Raw genomic sequence first — 26,903 nt, 5'->3', positions numbered from 1 at the left:
TTGTCGTAAAGAACAAAGAACAAAGAAAATTACAGCACAGGAACAGGCCCTTCGGCCCTCCAAGCCTGCGCCGATCCAGATCCTCTATCTAAACATGACGCCTATTTTCTAAGGGTCTGTATCTCTTTACTTCCTGCCCATTCATGTATCTGTCTAGATCCATCATAATTAATTACGCTGCCTGAAAGTGTGGTGGAAGCTGATTCAATGGTAAATTTTGAAAGCGATGAATATTTGAATTGAAAAAATTTGCAGGATAACAAGCAAAGGACAGGAGAATGGGTTAAATTACACAGCTCTTTCAAAGAGCTGGTACAGGCATGCTGGGCTGAATGTCCTCTTTCTGTGCTGTGCCATTCCATGATTTTATGAACTCTGTTCCTCCAATTCTGGCCTCTTTCTCATCAATCATGTGTTCACCAATGTTCAGTTTGGGTTCCTCGGGGGTGGGGAGGGTGGGGGGGACTCGGCTGCATATCACATTACAGCCTTGGCCCAAACGTGGACAAAAGACCTGATTTGAGAGGTGAAGTGAGAGTGACTGCCATTGAAAGTAAGGTGGCATTTTTGTCCGTATGTGGTAACAAGGAGCCCTAACCAGTTGAAGTCAATGGGAATCAGGGGAAACTCATCACTGGTTAGAACCATATCTAGCACAAAGGAGGATGGTTGTGGTTTCTGGAGGCCAGTAGATAATGGGAAGGATTTGGGAAGTCAGCAGGTGAGGTACTCACCACAGAATGCTCAGCCTTTGAGCAGCTCTTGTAGCCACAACATTTAACCCAGAGATAAGAGAACCCCAAAAAATAAAACTACAATACTGCAGATGCTAGAAACCTGAAATAAAAACAGAATATGCCTGAAATACTCAGCGGGTCAGACAGCATCTGTGGAGAGAGAAACCGAGTTAACGTTTCAGAACTTCCATCTGATGAAAGGTCACGGGCCTGAAACGTTAACTTTGTTTCTCTCTTGTTACAAGGGTTTTATTTTCGTTCTAGAAATGTAGGATTATGTGTGGTTTTTCTTTTTTTTTAACCGAGAAATTGTTTTCTCTCTGGATATTGACACCTGCAAATAGCTGAAATGTTTGGATGTTAACTCTATACAAAAGAACTGGAAAGCAGGCAGTTTCAAGGAAGCAGCAAAGGGTTTTGGCCTCCTCAGAGCAACACGTTGAATGACAGGGGAGACGCTCTGTCTGGTCATGTGATCGGCTCAGGAAGGTTTTTGCTTTCACTTTGGCCACTTTTAAAAACCAATGAGTTGGACAAAGAGTAGGCATTTGAAATTTGGCTGTGACCTGCCTGAAGAGAGAAAAAGACCCAGAAAAGTGTTACCTCTCTCTGCAGAGAAAGACTACATCTCTCGAGAAGAGACCCCTGTATGTCAGAGGTAACAGATTCCTACTGCCTCCTGCCTCTGAAGAATCCCTGCATCAAAAGTGGTTCCTGTTGCCTCCTGTGTTTTGGAAGATCCTGAAACCTGAAGGAAGCTTCTACTGCTATACTGCTGTTGTGAGACCGAAGCAGACCTGTTGCGACACACCTGCTGAAAGACCTATCTGAAGCCTGCTGCAGAGGAATTGCAATGAACACCTACCCATCACACACTGCTCATCAACCTCGCCCGTAGAGACTTCGAGTGACATCCGACTATTAGATTCTGGGACACCTCACAGAACCGAAAACTTCCGACCAGAACGTGGCAAAGTCAATTATTTAATTTTTTCCTTTTTATTCCGAAGAAACAGCTGTAAACCAAAACATCGCTTTCCCCCAGTTAACCTTTCTTTTTGGATGCATGTGTGTCTGTGCATGAGGGCTAGGGAGAATAAGGAGTTTTAAAATCTTTCTGTATATAGATTAATCTCATTGTTGTTTAAGATTTAGTTTATTAATAAATAGTTAATTTTGTTGTCGATTAAAGAAACTTGTTGGTCTGCTTTATTCTGGGGGACAAATAGAGTATATAATTGGCTGGTTTTTGGTTGGTGGGAAAATTTATTGATATGCTGTGACCCGTGGAGAAGTGGGACTGAATTAACAGTGCATTCCTCCTGCCTCGGTCGTAACACTCTTCACAGATGCTGCCAGACCTGCTGAGTATTTCCAGCACTTCCATTTTTATCAGAGAAACCCATCAGTTTCTCCCTCGGACACAGATCCGGAGGGATAGTGAGCATCCCAAACCATTTTTGTACAGTGTGTTCGATATTTCATCCCTGTGTCTAAGTCACAGTTCCTGTAAACACTGGCTATAAAGGGACCAGACTCTCAGGAGGCTTCACAGCACTGGCTGCTTGTGTGTAAGTGATCTCCTATCAGATTAATGTGCTTCCGCTGTGTGTGTGTTTAATAAAGTGACTGAAAGCATCACGGTAACACACTCACATATCCCAGCTACAGTGTAATGTCCGTGCTGTGTGCTTCCTGTCCAATATCCCCCTGATCAAACTCAATGAGTAATCCAATCTCCAAAGAGAAATGTCTCCTTAAATCTGATGGTGTCGGCAGTTCTGCAGCTCATTTCTCACCGTGAGTGTGTCAGAATGAAAAGCTTTAACAACAGCCAATGTTTCTCAAAGGGAGACCTCACCAGGCCAAAGGACATTGATGGAGTTTAATGAGCTCTTTGTGTCACTGGGCTGCAGGAGGCTTTTTATTTAACAGAAGGAAAATTGGTCACAGCAAACAGACAGTTTAACAGACTGTCTGCGGCTCTAACCCCCACCACCACCCCCCCACCCCTCACTATTTATAGACACTGCTGCAGTAATTGCTTCTCTGACCTTTCCTCTCTTGTCCCTCCTATATGGCTAATGCATGACCCGACACAATCTCCCTTCCCCTACATCCTCACTGCTGGAATCCACACCAGTTTCCCCATCTGTTCCTTGTTCTCTTCCTGGATCCTTAAACTACTGAACTCAGTCTTCCGCTCCTGAATTCTACAGGCTCTAAAACTGAAGCCTAGTATCAGTCCCCACTCCTTGACTTACCTCCTTCTCTCCTCCTCTTCCCCCGCCACCCCTCCCCCCACCCCACCCCCCACCCCTCACCCATGCTTGGCTTTGTTATACAATCTGGACCTTGGCCCTTCCCCTGGGATTCTCAGTATGAACAGGGTGGGATGTGTTTTGAGACAGGATGTCCCAGTTCTCCATCCTGGGATTCTCAGTATGAACAGAGAGTGATGTGTTTTGAGACAGGATGTCCCAGTTCTCCACCCTGGGATTCTCAGTATGAACAGAGAGTGATGTGTTTTGAGATGGGATGTCCCAGTTCTCCACCCTGGGATTCTCAGTATGAACAGGGTGGGATGTGTTTTGAGACAGGATTTCCCAGCTCTCCACCCTGGGATTCTCAGTATGAACAGAGTGGGATGTGTTTTGAGACAGGATGTCCCAGTTCTCCACCCTGGGATTCTCAGGATGAACAGGGTGGGATGTGTTTTGAGACAGGATGTCCCAGCTCTCCACCCTGGGATTCTCAGGATGAACAGGGTGGGATGTGTTTTGAGACAGGATGTCCCAGTTCTCCACCCTGGGATTCTCAGGATGAACAGGGTGGGATGTGTTTTGAGACAGGATGTCCCAGCTCTCCACCCTGGGATTCTCAGTATGAACAGAGAGGGATGTGTTTTGAGACAGGATGTCCCAGTTCTCCACCCTGGGATTCTCAGTATGAACAGGGTGGGATGTGTTTTGAGACAGGATGTCCCAGCTCTCCACCCTGGGATTCTCAGTATGAACAGGGTGGGATGTGTTTTGAGACAGGATGTCTCAGCTCTCCACCCTGGGATTCTCAGTATGAACAGGGTGGGATGTGTTTTGAGACAGGATGTCCCAGTTCTCCACCCTGGGATTCTCAGTATGAACAGGGTGGGATGTGTTTTGAGACAGGATGTCCCAGCTCTCCACCCTGGGATTCTCAGTATGAACAGGGTGGGATGTGTTTTGAGACAGGATGTCCCAGTTCTCCACCCTGGGATTCTCAGGATGAACAGGGTGGGATGTGTTTTGAGACAGGATTTCCCAGCTCTCCACCCTGGGATTCTCAGTATGAACATGGTGGGATGTGTTTTGGGACAGAATGTCCCAGCTCTTCACCTTTAAAGGGAGAAGGGATCCGAATGGACCAACTCGGCTGATTGGGGCTGCTTTATGACAGCACTGTGTTGCTTAGTAACCAACCTCCCTGAGTCCTGCTCATTATGGGCTGGGTTTAGCTCAGTGCTGTTACAGGAAAGGAAACAGGAGCAAGATTCAACCTGTATGGAACCCAGGATGCAGGGAGAGAGATACAGGACCAATTTCTACCTTATAGAGTGAGAAATGTAATTGTACTGGACACTCCCTGTCCTGCAGTACTTTATCCGGGAGAGAGGCTGATGGGTTTGTGTTCCCTGCTGTAGGTGAAGCTTTGGAGGAGGAGAGAGAGGGGAACCAGTGAGTGTAAGAACAAAGAACAAAGAACAAAGAAAATTACAGCACAGGAACAGGCCCTTCGGCCCTCCAAGCCTGCGCCGATCCAGATCCTCTATCTAAACATGTTGCCTATTTTCTAAGGGTCTGTATCTCTTAGCTTCCTGCCCATTCATGTATCTGTCTAGATACATCTTAAAAGACGCTATCGTGCCCGCGTCTACCACCTCCACTGGCAACGCGTTCCAGGCACCCACCACCCTCTGCGTAAAGAACTTTCCACGCATATCCCCCCTAAACGTTTCCCCTCTCACTTTGAACTCGTGACCCCTAGTAATTGAATCCCCCACTCTGGGAAAAAGCTTCTTGCTATCCACCCTGTCTATACCTCTCATGATTTTGTACACCTCAATCAGGTCCCCCCTCAACCTCCGCCTTTCAAATGAAAATAATCCTAATCTACTCAACCTCTCTTCATAGCTAGCGCCCTCCATACCAGGCAACATCCTGGTGAACTGAACCCAGCCAGAGTCAGCACCTTCAGGGGAGGAGAGAGAGGGGAACTAGTGAGTGTAGAACTGAACCCAGCCAGAGTCAGCACCTTCAGGGGAGGAGAGAGAGGGGAACCAGTGAGTGTAGAACTGAACCCAGTCAGAGTCAGCATCTTCAGGAGAGGAGAGAGCGATGTCCGCCGGTACGCTTGAGGCCTTCCGCGACCGGTGGGCACTGCAGGGACTGGAGTGCATCGTTGACGTCAAGAATGGCATTTTAATTTGAGTTTTTTGTTTATCTATCTGGTTTTAATAAAGTTATTTTAAAACTGTAAATATGTATATAAAGGGGGCCTGAGGAATAAAGGCCCTCTCGACGTTAAAAAAAAAACAGGGTTAGAAACAGAGTAAAGCTCCCTCCACACTGTCTTCATCAAACACTCCCAGGACAGGTACAGCACTGGGATTGGCTGCTCTCTGATTTGGGAGCCTGAGTGTTGAGAGCCTCAACGAGGTGCAGCTGAGAGTGCTGGTGGCAGTTGGAGGTTGCAGAGGTGGAGAGAGGAGCTACACTGAGCAAGGGAGAGCTTCTACAAACAAGCAGAGGAAAACTCCAACAACAATCACCTTTAAAAGAGAAGAAAGTGACATTCTTTTTTTTGTTGGAAACAAGGCTTTGTCTGGAGGTGGGTGCTGAACACCAGTAATTTACTTTGGACTGTTGGGGGAGGAACAAGTGGCTGGAACAACAAGGGGTGGGGCTGCCAATTCAACAGGAATCTGTGCTGCTGCAAAAGCACACAGGAAAGCTCCCTCCCCACCCCAATTGCCAAGACTGGGTCAGCTGAAGCTGCCCAGCTAAACAGACAGAAGGGGATAGATAGTGCCTGGGCAGCTTCAGCTGACCCAGGTGAAGACGACTCCCCCAACCAGAAGACCGGAAGACCAACTTCAAAGACTGTTTTAAGTGTACTGTGAGCACCACCTCCAGAAAGCAAGTCATCCCTTCCAGCCTGCCTTTGCCTCTCCTCTATTACCTCAGCCTCTCCACTAATCTGTTGTTTGTTTGTTTGTCTTTACTACACATTCAATATTTTCAGTTAAATCGCTGATATTTGGTGTGCAAGTCCACAATTTGGGGTGGGTTTAGCTCTTGGACCCATGGCAAGCCCTTCATCACCGGTGGCGGGGCCCTCTACTACCTACGCAGCTGCAGCTTCTGTGGCTGCCCACGTGGCCCCGTCACCCTTTAAATTATTGACATGCAGCCATGGGGTGAAGAGCTATCCCCACCCCAACATGTCTATTGAGGCCTGCGTTAAGGCAATGGCCGTGGTTGTCGGCCCCTCGGCCATTGTTGCGGCCTCAAAGATGTATGGGAAGGCTGTGTTCTTTTTGAAGACCGAGCGGGCGGTGTCCCTGGCCCTGAGTAAAGGGCTCACTGTGGGGGGGACCTTCCTGCCAGTGGACCCTCTGGGGGCCACTGCGCATCGGATAATGTTGTCCAACGTCCCACCCTTCATTCCCAGTGAGCTCCTCCTCCCCCACCTGCACCATCTGGGGGAGGTGAGGTCGGGGATCACCCCAGTCCGGCTTGGTCTTCGGGAGCACAGCCTCCAACATGTCTACTCCTTCCGCCGCCAGTTATTTATGCAGCTGGCGCGGGAGGAGGACACGGAGGGCCAATTTAATGTGGAGTTCCAGGGGACGGCCTACCGCGTCTTTTGGACCTCGGACGGGGCGCGGTGCCACGTCTGCAAGGGGGTGGGGCATGTTCGGAAGAACTGCCCCAACCTCCCGGCCGCCAGCTCCACCTCGGCGGCCCAGAGTGGTTCCACAGCACCTCCTCCCACTCCCCCCGCACATCCAACAGACACCGCTCAGTCGGTTCCGGAGGCTGTGGTTTTCACAGCCTCTGGCGGGGAGGGGAGCGTCCGTCCGAGCGGAAGGAAGACGCGGGGAAAAAAGAAACATCGTGAGGCGCGTCCCCTGGACACTTTGACTCAACCCGAGCCTGAGCTCAGCCCAAAGCCCATTCCCATGGAATCCACCTGTCCCAGGGCTGGGCTCAGGCCCAGGGTGACGAAAAAAGGAAAAAAGGGTGCGGAGGCGGAGGCCTCTGATGACATGGAGGTCTCTGAGTCTCCGCGCCCAAGTGCGAAAAAGAGGAGAAGGCACCCCTCCACAGAAATAACACAGGGCCCTGAGGTGCAGGGCCCATCTGTTGGAGGGGAGCTGCCTCCTGTTTCTGGTCCTCAGGTGCCCCCTACCGCCACCACCAAGGCTGCAAAGTCCGGGCAGGTGCTCCCTATTCCTCAGGATGGAGGGGAGGGGATGGCCCCGGTACGTGAGGCCCCTCCTGAAGGAGTAAGTGGGGCCCTGCTTGTGGTGGGGGAGCCTGGGGAAACCGCCCATTCCGCCACTGCTACTGGGTCGGGTGTCCTGAATGAAGGGGAGGGCGAGGCCCCAGAGGGTCGGGCCTCCCAGCCGGAGTCCACCACCAACCAGGAGACACCCGACCCAGTTATAACTGAGAATGCTGCCCCATCTGCTGGGCCTGTGGGTGCTGGCGGAGTGGGAGATGGCCTCCTCTCGCCGCCTCCAGTCTCGGCTCCGGCTGGTTTCCCGGAGTCCGGAACTTCTGTCTCCCCTGGACCACTCATTGGCCTGGGGATGGAGGTGGAGGGGGGTCCTGAACCGCTGGTGCCTACAGGCTCCAGTTTCACAATAGAACCCAGAGAGGACTCCTCCGCCATCGATCCTGGGGGTGGGATCGTGACAGAGGCGGGACCAGCTGGCGCGGCCGGGGCGTCCGCCCCACAGTGTGTGGTGGATGTGTCGGCCGCTGGCGGTGACGACCCGGAGGAGGATGGGGATTCGGTGCGGGGCACGGAGGATGATCTTGATTCCATCGCCAGTGAGGTGGTGGAGTCCCTCGTGCCTCCCACCGAATCTCCTCTCATCCCCACGGTGGAACTCCGGGATTTCCTCGCGGCTTGCAGAGGTTGCCGCAATAAAGTTCAGCTGGCCCTCGACCGTTGGTCGAATCTGGCGCTGATCATCCAGTCCGTCCGTGCCGCCCTTAAGATAGCGGGCAAGCGCGCGGACGTGAAACTGGTTGAGAGGCGCCGTTTTAATGTGTTCCTCAATGGGTTGCTGGGGGAGTGGAGGGCCAGGTGCACTTCCACTCCCTCCTCACAGTGAGGTATTGGTGACGGGTTTTACGTACCTTTGACATGAAGATAACCATAGCCAGCCTCAACATCAACGGCAGCAGAGGGGCTCACCGCAGATTTCACAATCTCTCAGTCCTTAGGGAAGGGAGATACGCGGTGAGCTTTCTGCAGGAAACCCACACCGTTCCGGGAGACGAAGCCACCTGGCTCCTGGAGTGGCAGGGTGGGGTCTACATGAGTCACCTCACCCCTATTTCTAGTGGGGTGGCTATCTTGTTGGCCCCGACTTTTCAGCCGGAGATCTTGGGGGTCAAGGAGCTAGTGCCGGGCCGCTTGCTCCACCTCGCCGTTCGCCTGGGTAGCGTGCCGCTCCACTTTGTGAACGTGTACGCGCCCAGGCCCGGCGCTTTGCAAGCGCGCTTCTTTGAAGAAGTGTCCGCTCTCTTGAGCTCCATCGATAGCGGCGGGTGCATCATCCTCGGGGGGGATTTTAACTGCACCCTCGAGGTGGGGGATCGCTCCGGTCCCCAGCGCGGCCAAGCGTCGGTGGAGAAGTTGAGGGGACTGATCAGCTCCCTTAACTTGGTGGACGTCTGGCGGAATCTCCATCCCGACTCCAGCGCCTTCACGTGGAGGTCTGGAGGAGGGGGGTCGCGAATCGACCGCCTCTACATTTCGCAGGCGTACGTCTCCCGTGTCTCGGCGGCCTCCATGCGGCTGGTGCCGTGCTCGGACCACCGCCTGGTGTGGGCGGAGTTCACTCCGCTCCGCACGCGGGCGGGGTCCGCGTACTGGCACTTTAACAACCGGCTGCTGGAGGACGTGCGATTTCGGGACTCGTTCTGTCGATTCTGGGCCGACTGGAGAAGGAAGCAGGGGGGCTTCCCCTCCTTGAGGCTATGGTGGGATGTGGGCAAGACTCACATCCGCGTCTTCTGTCAGGAGTACGCGAGGGGGTCGACCAAGAGGCGGGAAGCCGAGGTCGGGCGCCTTGAGAGGGAGGTGCTCGACTTGGAATCCCGCCTCGGTCATGCCGTCGCGGACCCGGCCCTGTGGCAGGCGTACAAAGAGAAGAAGGGCGCGCTGAGGAACCTGCAGCTCATAGGGTCCCGAGGCGCGTACGTGAGGTCGCGGATCCAGATCCTGGAAGATTTGGACCGCGCCTCACCCTTCTTCTACTCGCTGGAAAAATGGCGGGGGGTCCGTAAGCAGCTCGTCGAGCTGCTGGCCGACGACGGATCCTCCATCACGGATCCGGAGGGAATGGGCCTCCTGGTCCGGACGTATTACAGTGCGTTGTTCTCTCCGGATCCGTCCAGCGAGGATGCGCGCAGAGTTTTGTGGGAGGACCTGCCGCAGGTCAGCCCGGAGGGCGCCGAAGGATTGGAGGCTCCGCTCACGTTGGCGGAGCTGACTGGCGCCCTCCACCAGCTCTCGAGGGGCAAATCCCCAGGGCTGGATGGGTTGACCGTGGAGTTCCTCAACGCATTCTGGGACGTCCTGGGGGACGATTACGCGCGGGACCTGGGGGAAAGCCTGGCGACCGGGGAGATGCCCCTCTCGTGGCGCAGGGCGGTCATCGTCCTGCTGCCGAAGAGGGGCGATCTCCGCCTGCTTAAAAACTGGCGTCCGGTCTCCCTCCTCAGCACGGATTATAAGATCTTTGCCCGGGCTATGTCTACCCGCCTGGGCTCCGTGCTGGCCCACATGATCCACCCCGACCAGTCCTACACGGTCCCGGGCCGGTCCATCCAGGACAACATCCACCTGGTCCGGGACCTGATCCATCTTTCCCAGAGGACTGGTCAGTCGGTCGCCTTTCTCTCCCTCGATCAGGAGAAGGCGTTCGACAGAGTGGATCACGATTACCTTTTCGGGACTCTGCGCGCTTTCGGACTCGGGCCGCATTTCGTGGCCCGGGTCCGACTTTTATACGCCGCCGCAGAGTGTCTAGTCAAAGTTAACGGGTCCTTGACGGCGCCCCTTCGATTTGGGAGAGGAGTGCGTCAGGGGTGCCCCATGTCCGGCCAATTGTATACCATCTGCGTGGAGCCCTTCCTGTGCCTGCTTCGCAGGAGGTTGACGGGATTGGCTCTGCGCGAGCCGACCATGCGGGTCGTCCTCTCGGCTTACGCCGACGACGTGCTCCTCGCAATCACAGATCCCGTTGACTTGCGGAGGATGCGCGACTGCCAGCAGACCTTTTCTGCCGCGTCCTCCGCGAGGATCAATTGGGAGAAATGTTCCGGACTCCTGGTTGGTCAGTGGCGGGTGGACTCCCTGCCGGAGCAGATGACACCTTTTGCGTGGAGCACCACGCACCTCCTCTATCTGGGAGTCCACCTTAGCCCCGCTGAGGAAGCCTGGCCGGCAAACTGGCAGGAGTTGGAGGCGAAAGTCACCGCTCGGCTGGGGCGCTGGACAGGACTGCTCCGAGTGCTTTCCTACAGGGGCCGAGCGTTGGTCATAAACCAACTGGTGGCCTCCATGCTGTGGTACCGGTTGGTCACTTTGGCCCCGCCCCCTGTATTTGCCACCAAGATCCAGAAGAAACTCGTCGATTTCTTCTGGGGCAAGAGGAAACACTGGGTCTCTGCCGCGGTCCTGAGTTTCCCGATCGAGGAGGGCGGTCAGTCGCTGGTATGCGTCCGCACCCAGGCTGCGACTCTCCGCCTTCGGACCCTGCAGAGATACCTGTACGTCGAGCGTCCTCCCAGATGGTGTGCGCTGGCGACGTATTTTTTCCGCCAGTGTCACTGCCTTCAAGACGACACGCAGCTCCCGGTGGAGTCCGTTAGCCGCGCCTCTCTGAGGGAGTTGCCTGTCTTTTACCGGGATCTTTTCCGAGTCTGGAACACGGTCGCCTCCAGTCAGGGCGCTCCCCCGCCGGCGGAGGAGAGCGCCTCGGCTGTCCGGGCGGCCGACTCCGGGGACGGTCCGGCGGGCGGAGGAGTAGCCGGAACCCCCGGGACGCCCCTCACTGCGGGTGGCGAGGGGGCTCGGGAGTGCGGAGCGATCCCGGCCGAGCTGACCCCCGCTCGGCCGGAACTGCTCATCGGACCCAGGCCCCGAAACCCTCCTCGGGAGCCGGTCCCGCACAACCCGAGCCGCCTCTCGGAAATGCCCTCCGTGCCATTCCAATCGGCGCGGAGGGGTTTCCTGTACGGGCTGCTCCTGCACACTCTCCACTTCCTCGCCCTCGTCAGCCGGCCGGACACGCCCTGGCGGTCCGCGTTGCCATCTGGCGGCGAGGGGAAACCCCGATGGAGGTCTCTCTACGCGGGAGTCTTCCCCCTTTACATCGGGGACCTGGGGTGGAGGGTGCTGCACAGAGCAGTCCCGTGCAATAGGCTTTTAAGTAGGTTCACGGACTCCCAGGCCACCTGTACTTTCTGCGGCCTGGACGAGTCCGTGTTCCACATTTATACGGAGTGTGCGAGGTTGCAGCCCCTATTTGAGTATCTGAAGGGGCTGCTCCTCAAATTCTGGCTGCACTTCAGTCCCACGCTCCTGATCTTTGGGCACCCGGTGCGGAGGGGCTTGGGCCAGGAGGAGGATCTCCTCGTCGGTCTGCTCCTGGGCCTGGCCAAGGTGGCAATTCACAGGTCCAGGTTGCGGGCCGTCGGGGGTTCCGTCCTCCCCGATTGCCTGCCCCTCTTCCGCGGTTACGTTCGCGCCCGGGTGTCCCTGGAAAAGGAGCATGCGGTGTCCGCCGGTACGCTTGAGGCCTTCCGCGACCGGTGGGCACCGCAGGGACTGGAGTGCATCGTCGATGCCGAGAATGGCATTTTAATTTGAGTTTTTTGTTTATTTATCTGTTTTAATAAAGTTATTTTAAAACTGTAAATATGTACATAAAGGGGGCCTGAGGGATAAAGGCCCCCTCGATGTGAAAAATATAAAAGGGGCCTGGGGTATAAAGGTCACCTTAAAAAAAAAGGAGAAAAAAAAAAACAAAAAAAACAAACTGGGATTGGCTGCTCTCTGATTTTGGAGCCTGAGTGTTGAGAGCCTCAACGAGGTGCAGCTGAGAGTGCTGGTGGCAGTTGGAGGTTGCAGAGGTGGAGAGAGGAGCTGCACTGAGCAAAGGAGAGCAGCTACCAACAAGCAGAGGAAAACTCCAACAACAGTCTCCATTAAAGAGAAGAAAGGGACATTTTGTGGAAACAAGGCTTTGTCTGGAGGTGGGTGCTGAACACCAGTAATTTACTTTGGACTGTTGGGGGAGGAACAAGTGGCTGGAACAACAAGGGGTGGGGCTGCCAATTCAACAGGAGTCTGTGCTGCTGCACAAGCACACAGGGAAGCTCCCTCCTCACCCCAATTACCAAGCCTGGGTCAGCTGAAGCTGCCCAGCTAAACAGACAGAAGGGGATAGATAGTGCCTGGGCAGCTTCAGCTGACCCAGGTGAAGACGACTCCCCCCCCCCCCACCTCCCCCCCCCCCCCCCCCTCCCAACCAGAAGACCGGAAGACCAACTTCAAAGACTGTTTGTTTTAAGTGTACTGTGAGCACCACCTCCAGAAAGCAAGTCATCCCTTCCAGCCTGTCTTTACCTCTCCTCTCTTACCTCAGCCTCTCCACTAACCTGTTGTTTGTTTGTTTGTCTTTTCAAATTTTTCTGTGAATCTGTTATTTAGTGTGCAAGTCCACAATTTGGGGTGGGTTTAGCTCTTGGACCCATGGCAAGCTCTTCATCACCGGTGGCGGGGCCCTCTACTACCTACGCAGCTGCAGCTTCTGTGGCTGCCCACGTGGCCCCGTCACCCTTTAAATTATTGACATGCAGCCATGGGGTGAAGAGCTATCCCCACCCCAACATGTCTATTGAGGCCTGCGTTAAGGCAATGGCCGTGGTTGCCGACCCCTCGGCCATTGTTGCGGCCTCAAAGATGTATGGGAAGGCTGTGTTCTTTTTGAAGACCGAGCGGGCGGTGTCCCTGGCCCTGAGTAAAGGGCTCACTGTGGGGGGGACCTTCCTGCCAGTGGACCCTCTGGGGGCCACTGCGCATCGGATAATGTTGTCCAACGTCCCACCCTTCATTCCCAGTGAGCTCCTCCTCCCCCACCTGCACCATCTGGGGGAGGTGAGGTCGGGGATCACCCCAGTCCGGCTTGGTCTTCGGGAGCACAGCCTCCAACATGTCTACTCCTTCCGCCGCCAGTTATTTATGCAGCTGGCGCGGGAGGAGGACACGGAGGGCCAATTTTATGTGGAGTTCCAGGGGACGGCCTACCGTGTCTTCTGGACCTCGGATGGGGCGCGGTGCCACGTCTGCAAGGGGGTGGGGCATGTTTGTAAGAACTGCCCCAACCTCCCGGCCGCCAGCTCCACCTCGGTGGCCCAAAGTGGTTCCACAGCACCTCCTCCCACTCCCCCCGCAGATCCAACAGACACCGCTCAGTCGGTTCCGGAGGCTGTGGTTTTCACAGCCTCTGGCGGGGAGGGGAGCGTCCGTCCGAGCGGAAGGAAGACGCGGGGAAAAAAGAAACATCGTGAGGCGCGTCCCCTGGACACTTTGACTCAACCCGAGCCTGAGCTCAGCCAAAAGCCCATTCCCATGGAATCCACCTGTCCCAGGGCTGGGCTCAGGCCCAGGGTGACTAAAAAAGGAAAAAAGGGTGCGGAGGCGGAGGCCTCTGATGACATGGAGGTCTCTGAGTCTCCGCGCCCAAGTGCGAAAAAGAGGAGAAGGCACCCCTCCACAGAAATAACACAGGGCCCTGAGGTGCAGGGCCCATCTGTTGGAGGGGAGCTGCCTCCTGTTTCTGGTCCTCAGGTTCCCCCTACCGCCACCACCAAGGCTGCAAAGTCCGGGCAGGAGCACTCTATTCCTCAGGATGGAGGGGAGGGGATGGCCCCGGTACGTGAGGCCCCTCCGAAAGGAGTAAGTGGGGCCCTGCTTGTGGTGGGGGAGCCTGGGGAATCCGCCCATTCCGCCACTGCTACTGGGTCGGGGGCCCTGAATGAAGGGGAGGGCGAGGCCCCAGAGGGTCGGGCCTCCCAGCCGGAGTCCACCACCAACCAGGAGACACCCGACCTAGTTATAAATGAGAATGCTGCCCCATCTGCTGGGCCTGTGGGTGCTGGCGGAGTGGGAGATGGCCTCCTCTCGCCGCCTCCAGTCTCGGCTCTGGCTGGTTTCCCGGAGTCTGGAACTTCTGTCTCCCCTGGACCACTCATTGGCCTGGGGATGGAGGTGGAGGGGGGTCCTGAACCGCTGGTGCCGACAGGCTCCAGTTTCACAATAGAACCCAGAGAGGACTCCTCCGCCATCGATCCTGGGGGTGGGATCGTGACGGAGGCGGGACCAGCTGGCGCGGCCGGGACGTCCGCCCCACAGTGTGTGGTGGATGTGTCGGCCGCTGGCGGTGACGACCCGGAGGAGGATGGGGATTCGGTGCGGGGCACGGAGGATGATCTTGATTCCATCGCCAGTGAGGTGGTGGAGTCCCTCGTGCCTCCCACCGAATCTCCTCTCATCCCCACGGCGGAACTCCGGGATTTCCTCGCGGCTTGCAGAGGTTGCCGCAATAAAGTTCAGCTGGCCCTCGACCGTTGGTCGAATCTGGCGCTGATCATCCAGTCCGTCCGTGCCGCCCTTAAGATAGCGGGCAAGCGCGCGGACGTGAAACTGGTTGAGAGGCGCCGTTTTAATGTGTTCCTCAATGGGTTGCTGGGGGAGTGGAGGGCCAGGTGCACTTCCACTCCCTCCTCACAGTGAGGTGTTGGTGACGGGTTTTAAGTACCTTTGACATGAAGATAACCATAGCCAGCCTCAACATCAACGGCAGCAGAGGGGCTCACCGCAGATTTCATAATCTCTCAGTCCTTAGGGAAGGGAGATACGCGGTGAGCTTTCTGCAGGAAACCCACACCGTTCCGGGAGACGAAGCCACCTGGCTCCTGGAGTGGCAGGGTGGGGTCTACATGAGTCACCTCACCCCTATTTCTAGTGGGGTGGCTATCTTGTTGGCCCCGACTTTTCAGCCGGAGATCTTGGGGGTCAAGGAGCTAGTGCCGGGCCGCTTGCTCCACCTCGCCGTTCGCCTGGGTAGCGTGCCGCTCCACTTTGTGAATGTGTACGCGCCCAGGCCCGGCGCTTTGCAAGCGCGCTTCTTTGAAGAAGTGTCCGCTCTCTTGAGCTCCATCGATAGCGGCGAGTGCATCATCCTCGGGGGGGATTTTAACTGCACCCTCGAGGTGGGGGATCGCTCCGGTCCCCAGCGCGGCCAAGCGTCGGTGGAGAAGTTGAGGGGACTGATCAGCTCCCTTAACTTGGTGGAGGTCTGGCGGAATCTCCATCCTGACTCCAGCGCCTTCACGTGGAGGTCTGGAGGAGGGGGGTCGCGAATCGACCGCCTCTACATTTCACAGGCGTACGTCTCCCGCGTTTCGGCGGCCTCCATGCGGCTGGTGCCGTGCTCGGACCACCGCCTGGTGTGGGCGGAGTTCACTCCGCTCCGCACGCGGGCGGGGTCCACGTACTGGCACTTTAACAACCGGCTGCTGGAGGACGTGCGATTTCGGGACTCGTTCTGTCGATTCTGGGCCGACTGGAGAAGGAAGCAGGGGGGCTTCCCCTCCTTGAGGCTATGGTGGGATGTGGGCAAGACTCACATCCGCGTCTTCTGTCAGGAGTACGCGAAGGGGTCGACCAAGAGGCGGGAAGCCGAGATCGGGCGCCTTGAGAGGGAGGTGCTCGACTTGGAATCCCGCCTCGGTCATGTCGTCGCGGACCCGGCCCTGTGGCAGGCGTACAAAGAGAAGAAGGGCGCGCTGAGGAACCTGCAGCTCATAGGGTCCCGAGGCGCGTACGTGAGGTCGCGGATCCAGATCCTGGAAGATTTGGACCGCGCCTCACCCTTCTTCTACTCGCTGGAAAAATGGCGGGGGGTCCGTAAGCAGCTCGTCGAGCTGCTGGCCGACGACGGATCCTCCATCATGGATCCGGAGGGAATGGGCCTCCTGGTCCGGATGTATTACAGTGCGTTGTTCTCTCCGGATCCGTCCAGCGAGGATGCGCGCAGAGTTTTGTGGGAGGACCTGCCGCAGGTCAGCCCGGAGGGCGCCGAAGGATTGGAGGCTCCGTTCACGTTGGCGGAGCTGACTGGCGCCCTCCACCAGCTCTCGAGGGGCAAATCCCCAGGGCTGGATGGGTTGACCGTGGAGTTCCTCAGGGCGTTCTGGGACGTCCTGGGGGACGATTACGCGCGGTTCCTGGGGGAAAGCCTGGCGACCGGGGAGATGCCCCTCTCGTGGCGCAGGGCGGTCATCGTCCTGCTGCCGAAGAGGGGCGATCTCCGCCTGCTTAAAAACTGGCGTCCGGTCTCCCTCCTCAGCACGGATTATAAGATCTTTGCCCGGGCTATGTCTATCCGCCTGGGCTCCGTGCTGGCCCACATGATCCACCCCGACCAGTCCTACACGGTCCCGGGCCGGTCCATCCAGGACAACATCCACCTGGTCCGGGACCTGATCCATCTTTCCCAGAGGACTGGTCAGTCGGTCGCCTTTCTCTCCCTCGATCAGGAGAAGGCGTTCGACAGGGTGGATCACGATGACCTTTTCGGGACTCTGCGCGCTTTCGGACTCGGGCCGCATTTCGTGGCCCGGGTCCGACTTTTATACGCCGCCGCAGAGTGTCTAGTCAAAGTTAACGGGTCCTTGACGGCGCCCATTCGATTTGGGAGAGGAGTGCGTCAGGGGTGCCCATGTCCGGCCAATTGTATACCATCTGCGTGGAGCCCTTCCTGTGCCTGCTTCGCAGGAGGTTGACGGGATTGGCTCTGCGCGAGCCGGCCATGCGGGTCATCCTCTCGGCTTACGCCGACGACGTGCTCCTCGCAATCACAGATCCCGTTGACTTGCGGAGGATGCGGGACTGCCAGCAGACCTTTTCTGCCGCGTCCTCCGCGAGGATCAATTGGGAGAAATGTTCCGGACTCCTGGTTGGTCAGTGGCGGGTGGACTCCCTGCCGGAGGAGATGACACCTTTTGCGTGGAGCACCACGCACCTCCTCTATCTGGGAGTCCACCTTAGCCCCGCTGAGGAAGCCTGGCCGGCAAACTGGCAGGAGTTGGAGGCGAAAGTCACCGCTCGGCTGGGGCGCTGGACAGGACTGCTCCGAGTGCTTTCCTACAGGGGCCGAGCGTTGGTCATAAACCAACTGGTGGCCTCCATGCTGTGGTACCGGTTGGTCACTTTGGCCCCGAGGGAGTTGCCTGTCTTTTACCGGGATCTTTTCCGAGTCTGGAACATGGTCGCCTCCAGTCAGGGCGCTCCCCCGCCGGCGGAGGAGAGCGCCTCGGCTGTCCGGGCGGCCGACTCCGGGGACGGTCCGGCGGGCGGAGGAGTAGCCGAAACCCCCAGGACGCCCCTCACTGCGGGTGGCGAGGGGGCTCGGGAGTGCGGAGCGATCCCAGCCGAGCTGACCCCCGCTCGGCTGGAACTGCTCATCGGACCCAGGCCCCGAAACCCTCCTCGGGAGCCGGTCCCGCACAACCCGAGCCGCCTCTCGGAAATGCCCTCCGTGCCATTTCAATCGGCGCGGCGGGGTTTCCTGTACGGGCTGCTCCTGCACACTCTCCACTTCCTCGCCCTCGTCAGCCGGCCGGACACGCCCTGGCGGTCCGCGTTGCCATCTGGCGGCGAGGGGAAACCCCGATGGAGGTCTCTCTACGCGGGAGTCTTCCCCCTTTACATCGGGGACCTGGGGTGGAGGGTGCTGCACAGAGCAGTCCCGTGCAATAGGCTTTTAAGTAGGTTCACGGACTCCCAGGCCAGCTGTACTTTCTGCGGCCTGGACGAGTCCGTGTTCCACATTTATATGGAGTGTGCGAGGTTGCAGCCCCTATTTGAGTATCTGAAGGGGCTGCTCCTCAAATTCTGGCTGCACTTCAGTCCCACGCTCCTGATCTTTGGGCACCCGGTGCGGAGGGGCTTGGGCCGGGAGGAGGATCTCCTCGTCGGTCTGCTCCTGGGCCTGGCCAAGGTGGCAATTCACAGGTCCAGGTTGCGGGCCGTCGGGGGGTCCGTCCTCCCCGATTGCCTGCCCCTCTTCCGCGGTTACGTTCACGCCCGGGTGTTCCTGGAAAAGGAGCATGCGGTGTCCGCCGGTACGCTTGAGGCCTTCCGCGACCGGTGGGCACCGCAGGGACTGGAGTGCATCGTCGACGCCGAGAATGGCATTTTAATTTGAGTTTTTTTGTTTATTTATCTGGTTTTAATAAAGTTATTTTAAAAATATAAGTGTGTATATAAAGGGGGCCTGAGGAATAAAGGCCCCCTCGACATAAAAAATATATAAAGGGGGCCTGAGGAATAAAGGCCCCCTCGACATAAAAAAAAACGGGGGTTAAAAAAAAAAGAAAAAAAAAAAAAGGGGAGGAGAGAGAGAGGAACCAGGAAGTGTCGAACTGAACCCAGTCAGAGTCAGCACCTTCAGGGAAGGAGAGAGAGGGGAACCAGTGAGTGTAGAACTGAACCCAGTCAGAGTCAGCACCTTCAGGGGAGGAGAGAGAGAGGAACCAGTGAGTGGAGAACTGAACCCAGTCAGAGTCAGCACCTTCAGGGGAGGAGAGAGAGAGGAACCAGTCAGTGTAGAACTGAACCCAGTCAGAGTCAGCACCTTCAGGGGAGGGAGAAAAGTAGATTGAAAGTAAAAATACTGGAAATCACGTGTTGTGCTTTTATTTCAGTGTGTGTGGAACGGAGAGTTGCAGATATGCGGGAACAAGAGAGGAAATAATGTTCCCTAGAAACTAGAATTGTCTGTTCTGAATTTCTATTCTGGACTGACAGTGATGACATTTGTAAACTCCTTTTACAGGGTATTAGAAGGGGAGGATTTACCGGTGATAAACTCAAACCAAACATCTTGTCAAGATTTGACACAGTCACTCGATTCATCGGGACCTGAATATCATTAGGCTTTTAATGTGGAAGGAGAAATGATTCTGTTCTCTCTGTGGGAAATGTTACGACCGATGTGGGAGCAATGAACTGTCAATTCAGTCCCATCACCTCACGGCTCACAGCATATTATTAAAGTTTTCCCACCTAACCGGAAAGCAGCTAAATTAAACATTTTATTAAACCCCAGAATAAATACACCAAACCTTTAGACAACAACAAATTAACTTTCTTAAAACTAAATCTTAAACACTGTTAAGATAAACCTATGTCGAAAGAACTTATAACTTTTTATTTTAACTTAACTCTCCCATTCACAAACACACATTCAAAAATCTACAGTTAATTGGTTTCTTTTTTTGTACATGATGTTTTAAAATATCCATGCGGATTTGATGAACAGTTTTTACTTGATGGGCATTCAAAGCACTTTGGCTGCAGCAGGTGTCAAACAGTTTTTTCAACAAGGGTTATAACGACAGGTCGATAATTAGATTTTAAAATTGGTAATCTTTCAGTTGAAACTTTACTGCAAATTCCCAAAAACACAATCAGTCAAGAGAGATTCAATCTGCAAGCAAAAACGCCTTAGATTGGAAGTAAAGAAAAATGAATTTTGCTACCTCCAGCAATGCGAATGCTCTCTTCAAAAGGTTTTTTTTCTTCTTCTTAGGCAATTAACAGAACCTGTAGCTCATTGTAGAATTTCTGCTGAGAGAACTCTCTTCTTTCAAGGCAAGCATGCTTCGCTGGTGTCTCTCAAAACTGGTTCAGGCTGGTTTTTACACATTGTTAAAAGTTACATTACACCATGTGACCTCTCCACTCTCCTGCTGTGGCCTAGGAGCAGGTGCAGCTGTGGTACACTGTGCCTCTTAGTTTTTAAAGGCACACTGTTTTTAAACAGAGTCTTAACGGCACACTATTTTTAATCAGAGGAGAAAAAAGAAACAGTTCCATGACAGAAAACATTTCAAACATCAATGTGACTGGAAAAGCACCGAAACACAAACACACCCGAGTGAGAGTGTTCCAGTGCACTGACTGTGGAAAAGCTTTATCGAGTACACAGCCTGAGAAAAGTGACTCCATTCACAGAAGGGAGAAACTGTTCACGTGTTCTGTGTGTGGATGAGGCATTTAGAAAAATTCAAGGTAATCAGGCAGAGTCAACATGGATTTGTGGAAGGGAAATCGTGTTTAACCAATTTATTGGAGTTCTTTGAAGGGGTTACATGTGCTGTGGATAAAAGGGAACCAGTGGACGTATTGTACTTAGATTTCCAGAAGACATTTGATAAGGTGCCACATCAAAGGTTATTGCAGAAAATAAAAGCTCATGGTGTAGGGGGTAACATATTGGCATGGACAGAAGATTGGTTAGCTAACAGGAAACAGAGAGTAGGCATAAATGGGTCATTTTCTGGTTGGCAAGATGTAACGAGTGGTGTGCCACAGGGATCTGTGCTGGGGCCTCAACCATTTACAATTTATATAAATGACTTAGATGAAAGGACCGAAGTTATGGTTGCTAGATTTGCTGATGACACAAAGATAGGTAGGAAAGTAACTTGTGAAGAGGATATAAGGGGCCTACAAAGGGATATAGATAGGTTAAGTGAGTGGCAAGTGGAGTATAATGTGGGAAAGTGTGAAATTGTCCACTTTGGCAGGAAGAATAAAAAAAGAATCATATTATCTAAATGGTGAGAGATTGCAGAGCTCTGAGATGCAGAGGGATCTGGGTGTCTTAGTGCATGAATCGCAAAACGTTAGTGTGCAGGTATAGCACATAATTAGGAAAGCTAAGAGAATGTTATCGTTTATTGAGAGGGGCATTGAATACAAAAGTAGAGAGGAATGCTTCAGTTATACAGGGCACTGGTGAGACCACATCTGGAGTACTGTGTACAGTACTGGTCTCCTTATTTAAGGAAGGATGTAAATGCGTTGGAGGCAGTACAGAGGTTTACTAGACTAATACCTGGAATGGGTGGGCTGTCTTACGAGGAAAGATTGGACAGGCTAGGCTTGTAGCCACTAGAATTTAGAAGAGTAAGAGGCAACTTAATTGAAACATGTAAGATCCTGAGGGGTTTTGACAGGGTGGATGTGGAAAGGATGTTTCCCCTTGTGGGAGAATCTAGAACCAGGGGTCACTGTTTAAAAATAAGGGGTCACCCATTTAAGACAGAGATGAGGAGAAATGTTTTCTCTCAGAGTGTCGTGAGTCTTTGAAATTCTCTTCCTCAACAAGCGGTCGAAACAGAGTCTTTGAATATTTTTAAGGCAGAGGTAGATAGATTCTTGATAAGCAAGGGAATGGAAGGTTATGCCCTAACTATAGTCTTTCAGAGTTCCCTCGATTCAGGAGTGGTCCCTCTGGATTGGAAAGTTGCACATATCACGTCACTTTTTAAGAAGGGTGAAAGGGGGAACCAAGGAAATTACAGACCAGTTAGCCTGACATCTGTGGTGGGCAAGTTGCTGGAGTCTATAATCAAGGATAGGGTGACTGAACATCTCGAAAAAATTTTGTTAATCAGGGACAGCCAGCATGGATTCATGACGGGAAGGTCATGCCTGACAAATCTCATTGAATTTTTTGAAGAGGTGACTAAGGTAGTGGACAGGGGAGTGTCTATGGATGTTATTTATATGGACTTCCAGAAGGCATTTGATAAAGTCCCACATAAGAGACTGTTAACTAAGGTGGAAGCCCATGGAGTTGAGGGCAAATTATTGACATGGTAAGGAAGTTGATTGAGTGGTAGGCGACAGAGAGTGAGGATAATGGGTAAGTACTCCGATTGGCAGGATGTAACTAGTGGTGTCCCACAGGGATCTGTGTTGGGGCCTCAATTATTCACATTATTCATTAACGACTTGGATGATGGCATAGTAAGTCATATATCCAAATTTGCTGATGATACAAAGTTAGGCGGCATTGTAGGCAGTCTAGATGATAGCAAAAAATTTCAAAGAGATATTGACAGACTAGGTGAGTGGGAAAAACTGTGGCAGATGGATTTCAATGCGGGCAAGTGTGAGGTTATCCATTTTGGACCAAAGAAGGATAGAGCAGGGTACTTTCTAAATGGGAAGAGGTTAAGTACAGTGGATGTCCAAAGAGACTTGAGGGTTCAGGTGCATAGATCTTTAAAATGCCACGAGCAAGTGCAGAAAATAATCAAAAAGGCTAATGGAATGCTAGCCTTTATATCTAGAGGATTGGAGTATAAAGACACAGAGGTTATGCTGCAACTGTACAAAACCCTGGTTAGACCCCACTTGGAGTACTGTGAGCAGTTCTGGGCACCACACCTTAGGAAGGATATATTAGCCTTAGAGGGAGTGCAACGTAGGTTTACAAGAATGATACCTGGACTACAGGGGTTAAGTTACGAGGAGAGATTACACAAATTAGGCCTGTTTACGCTAGAATTTAGAAGGTTAAGGGGTGATCTGATTGAAGTCTTCAAGATATTAACAGGAAAAGACAGGCTAGATAAAGATAAACTATTTCCACTGGTTGCAGATTCTAAAACTAGGGGACATAGTCTAAACATTAGGGCCAGACCATTCAGGAGAGATGTTAGGAAGCACTTCTTCACGCAAAGGGTGGTAGATGTTTGTAACTGTCTCCCACAAACAGCAGTTGAAGCTAAAACACTTGTTAATCTTAAATCTGAGATAGATTTTTGTTAAGCAAAGATATTAAGGGATATGGGACAAAGGCAGGTATATGGAGTTAGGCCGTGGATCAGCCATGATCTCATTGAATGGCGGGACAGGCTCGAGGGGCTGAATGGCCTACTCCTGTTCCTATCTTCCTATGTTCCTATGTTATCCGAGGTAGTTGGAAATGTGGAGTAATCAGTTCAGCCATGAATTTATTGAATGGCGAAGCAGGTTCGAAGGACTGAGTGGCCTACTCCTGCTCCTAATTTGTATGTTCCACTGACCATCCAAGCTGGAGATACACAAGGCCAACTGCACCACGGAAAAACTATTAAAATGTGGGGACTGTAGAAAAAGAATTTAATTACCCCTTTCAACTGGAATCTCATCTTTCAGTCACTTAGGAGAAGCCATTTACTTGCTCCATGTGTAGGAAGGGATTGAATCAGTCAGGAAAACTTCTAACACACCAGGCTGTTCACACTCAGGAGAGGTTGTTTACCTGCTCTGTGTGTGGGAAGGGATTCACTCACTCACTCACTCATCCATTCCTGTAAATCACCAGCAAGTGCACATGTTGCTGCAGGTATTGGATTCTGCGGTTTACAATCACATCCAACAACTTGCCTTCACGTAGCATTTTTATCATAATAAAACATCCCAAGGAGAGTTATCAAACAAAATTTGACATGGAGCCACATAAGGAAGAATTAGGGAAGATGCCCAAAAGCTTGGTCAAAGATGTAAATCTGAAGGAGCATCTAAAAGGAGAGAGAGGGGAAGAGAGGCAGAGAGGTTTAGGAAAGGAATTCCAGAACTTAATCAAGTCTAGAGGTAACAAAGGCATGGATGAGGATTTCAGCAGCAGATAACCTGAGGCAGGGGCAGATTCCGTTAATGTTACAGAGGTGGAAATAGGTGGTCTTAGTGATGGCACAGATATCCGGTTAGAAGCTCATCTTGGGGCCAAATCAGGCACCAAGGTTGTAAACAATATGGTTTAGTGTCAGTTGCCAGGGAGATGGATGAAGTCTGAGGCAAGGGAATGGATTGCGGAGTGAAGGCCAAAGACAATGGCTTCAGTCTTCCCAATATTTAATTGGAGGAACTTTCTGCTCATCCACCACTGGACATCGGACAAGAATTGTGATAATTTAGTTGAGAGAGGTGGTGGTGAGTTAGAGCTGGGTGTGATCAGTGTACATGTGAAAATTAACACTGTTGAGGGACAGCATGTAGATGAGAAATAGGAGGAAGCCAAGGATAGATCCTTGGAGGAGACCAGAGGTAACTGTGCAGGAGTGGGAAGAGAAGCCATTGCAGGTGAAACTCTGGCTTTGATTTGATAAGAATGGAACCAGGAGGGTGCAGTCCCACTCAGCTGGATAACAGTGGAGAGGTGTTGGAAGAGGATGGTGTGGTCAACCGTGTCAGAGGCTGCAGACAGTCGAGAAGGATGAGGAGGGATAGTTTATCTTTGTCTCAGTTACATAGGATGTCATTTGTGACTTTGATAAGAGTCGTTCCTATACTGTGGCGGGATGAAAACCTGATTGGAGAGATTCAGACATGGAGTTCTGGGAAAGATGGGCATGGATTTGGGAGGCAACAAAATGTTCAAGCATTTTGGAGCGGAAAGGGAGGTTGGAGATGAGGCTTTAGTTTGCAAGGACGGTTGGGGGGTGGTGGTGGGGGCAAGTGTTATTTTCTTTGAACAGGCTGTGATTAGTGCAGATATAAATGAGAGGGGGACAGTACCTGAAGAGAGAGAACCATTAACAATATCAGTTAACATGAGGAAGTTGGCTGGTCAGCAGTTTGGTGGGAATAGGGTCGAGGGAGCAGGAGGTGGGTCTCATGGACAAGATGAGCTCGGAGAGGGTATGAGGGAGATAGGAGAGAAACCAAAGAAAGATGTGGGTTCAGGGCTCGGGAAGGGAGATCTTTAGAGACAGTTTGGTCTGGTGGGCTAGTGGGAGGGAGGGAAGCAGCAGAGGCAGCTGATTGGATGATCTCAATCTGAGTGACAAAGAAGACCATGAGCTCCTGGCACTTGTTGGAGGTGAGGATGGAGGTGACAGGGGAGAGGGAGAGCATTTCAAAACTAACTTGTGTTAGAGATATTAAAAAGACTCAACACACTGTGTGTTGAACACAAAACTGTTTTATTTGACTTTTATCCAGAATATTAATCCCCATAACTGGGCTGGAGTTTATTAACATCAGCAGAAAAAGACCCCAATGAACATGGTTCAGTCCTGGATGTTATTAACAGCAGAATCTAATCACTGCAGTTACTCGTGAACTCGCTGGTGTCTCAGCAGGGTGATGAATCAGCAAATCTCTTCTCACACACTGAGCAGGTGCACGACCTCACCCCACTGTGAACCTGTTGGTGGCCCTGCAGGATGGATGAGTGAGTGAATCCCTTCCCACACACGGAGCAGAACGGCCTCTCCCCAGTGTGTATGCGCTCGTGTACTTTGAGGTCAGATGATCGCCTGAACCCAGTCCCGCAGTAAGAACACCTGAATGGTCTGTCGTCAGTGTGAACCTATTGATGGATGATCAGTTCAATGGAACATTTATAGCAATTCCCAAAGTCTGGACATTTAAAAGGTCTCTCCCCAGTGTGAACTCGCTGGTGTCTCAGCAGGGTGGATGAATCAGCAAATCTCTTCTCACACATGGAGCAGGTGAACGGTCTCTCTCCATCGTGTACTTTCTGGTGTCTCAGCAGATTCGATGACTGAGTGAATCCCTTGCCACACACGGAGCAAGTGAACGACCTCTTCCCAGTGTGAACCCGCTGGTATGTCAGCAAATCCCTTCCCACGGACACAGCAGGTGAATGGCCTCTCCCCAATGTCACTGCGCGATGTGCTTCCAGCCGGGATGGGTAATTGAATCCCTTCCCACAGTCCTCACATTTCCACGGTTTCTCCATGGTGCAGGTGTCCTTGTGCCTCTCCAGGTTGGATGATCAGTTGAAGCCTTGTCCACACACAGAACACGTGTACAGTTTCTCCCCGTAGTGAATGGTGCTGTTTTTTCAGCCTATGTAACTGGTTGGAGCTGTTTCCACAGTCAGTCACTGGAACACTCTCACTCGGGTGTGTCTGTGTGTCTCGGTGCTTTTCCAGTCACACTGATGTTTGAAATCTTTTCCCACAGACAGAACAGACAAACATTTCTCCTTCCACATTCAAAGGTCAATGATATTCAGATCCTGATGAATTGAGACAGATGTTTGGTTTGATGTTTCCTGTCTGCAAATCCTCCCTTTCTAATACCCTGTAAAAGGAGTTTACAAAAGACATCACTGTAGGTACAGGATAGAAATTCAGAACTGACAATGCTAGTTTCTATGGAACATTCAAACTAAAAGAAGCCAAAATAAGCAACAAAGTCTCACCCCCCCCCCACTTCTCACCCCCCTCCCGCTTCTCACCACCCCCCCTGCTTCTCACCCTCCTCCCCCACTTCTCACCCTCCCCCTACCCTTCTCACCCACCCCTTCTCACCCTCCCCCCTACCCTTCTCACCCTTCCCCGCCCCCCTGCTTCTCACCCCCCCTCACCCTCCCCCCCCCCTCTTCTCACGCGGGCTGCTTTGTCCTGGATGGTGTCCAGCTTCTTGACTGTTGTTGGAGCTGCACCCATCCAGGCAAGTGGAGAGTATTCCATCACACTCCTGACTTGTCCCTTGTAGATGTTGGACACGCTTTGGGGAGTCAGGAGGTGAGTTACTCGCCTCAGGATTCCTAGCCTCTGACCTGCTCTTGTAGCCACGGTATTTACATGGCTACTCCAGTTCCGTTTCTGGTTAATGGTAACCCCCAGGATGTTGACAGTGGGGGATTCAGCGATGGTAATGCCATTGAATGTCATGGGGAGATGGTTAGATACTGTCTTGTTGGAGATGGTCATTGCCTGGCACTTGTGTTACTTGCCACTTATCAGCCCAACCCTGATATTGTCCAGGTCTTGCTGCATTTCTACATGGACTGCTTCAGTATCTGAGGGGTCGTGAATGGTGCTGAACATTGTGCAATCATCGAACATCCCCACTTCCAACCTTATGATTGAAGGAAGGTAATTTCCCCCTGATTCCCATTGACTCCAGTTTTGCAAGGGCTCCTTGATGCCATACTCAGTCAGATGCTACCTTGATGTCAAGGGCAGTCACTCTCACCTCACTTCTTGGGTTCAG

General features: G+C 52.8%; 2 protein-coding genes across 2 annotated transcripts in view; one reads left to right on the top strand and one right to left on the bottom strand.

Annotated features, from left to right (window-relative positions):
- The window catches only part of LOC137349252 (zinc finger protein 229-like), a 725,490-nt gene that overhangs the window by 395,612 nt on the left and 302,975 nt on the right, over nt 1-26,903 (top strand). The window lies entirely within an intron of this gene.
- Nucleotides 25,009-25,638, bottom strand: LOC137348777 (zinc finger protein 239-like). The gene is made up of 2 exons (XM_068014022.1): nt 25,330-25,638; nt 25,009-25,245 (listed from the first exon to the last, which is right to left on the bottom strand). Exons 1-2 carry the CDS (start codon nt 25,636-25,638, stop codon nt 25,009-25,011), a joined length of 546 nt encoding a protein of 181 aa, XP_067870123.1.

The sequence above is a fragment of the Heterodontus francisci genome, chromosome 34 (assembly GCF_036365525.1).
Source record: "Heterodontus francisci isolate sHetFra1 chromosome 34, sHetFra1.hap1, whole genome shotgun sequence".
NCBI classification, from domain to species: domain Eukaryota; kingdom Metazoa; phylum Chordata; class Chondrichthyes; order Heterodontiformes; family Heterodontidae; genus Heterodontus; species Heterodontus francisci.
This window is presented reverse-complemented; position numbering and strand designations above follow the sequence as displayed.

Bases quoted from the DNA above. Each gene is read 5' to 3' on its own strand.
- LOC137348777 (XM_068014022.1), bottom strand. From the start codon at position 25,638: ATGGAGAAACCGTGGAAATGTGAGGACTGTGGGAAGGGATTCAATTAC. The intron at 25,246-25,329 runs GTTCACACTGGG...ATCCATCAATAG, and splicing joins CCCTGCTGAGACACCAGCGA to GTTCACACTGACGACAGACC.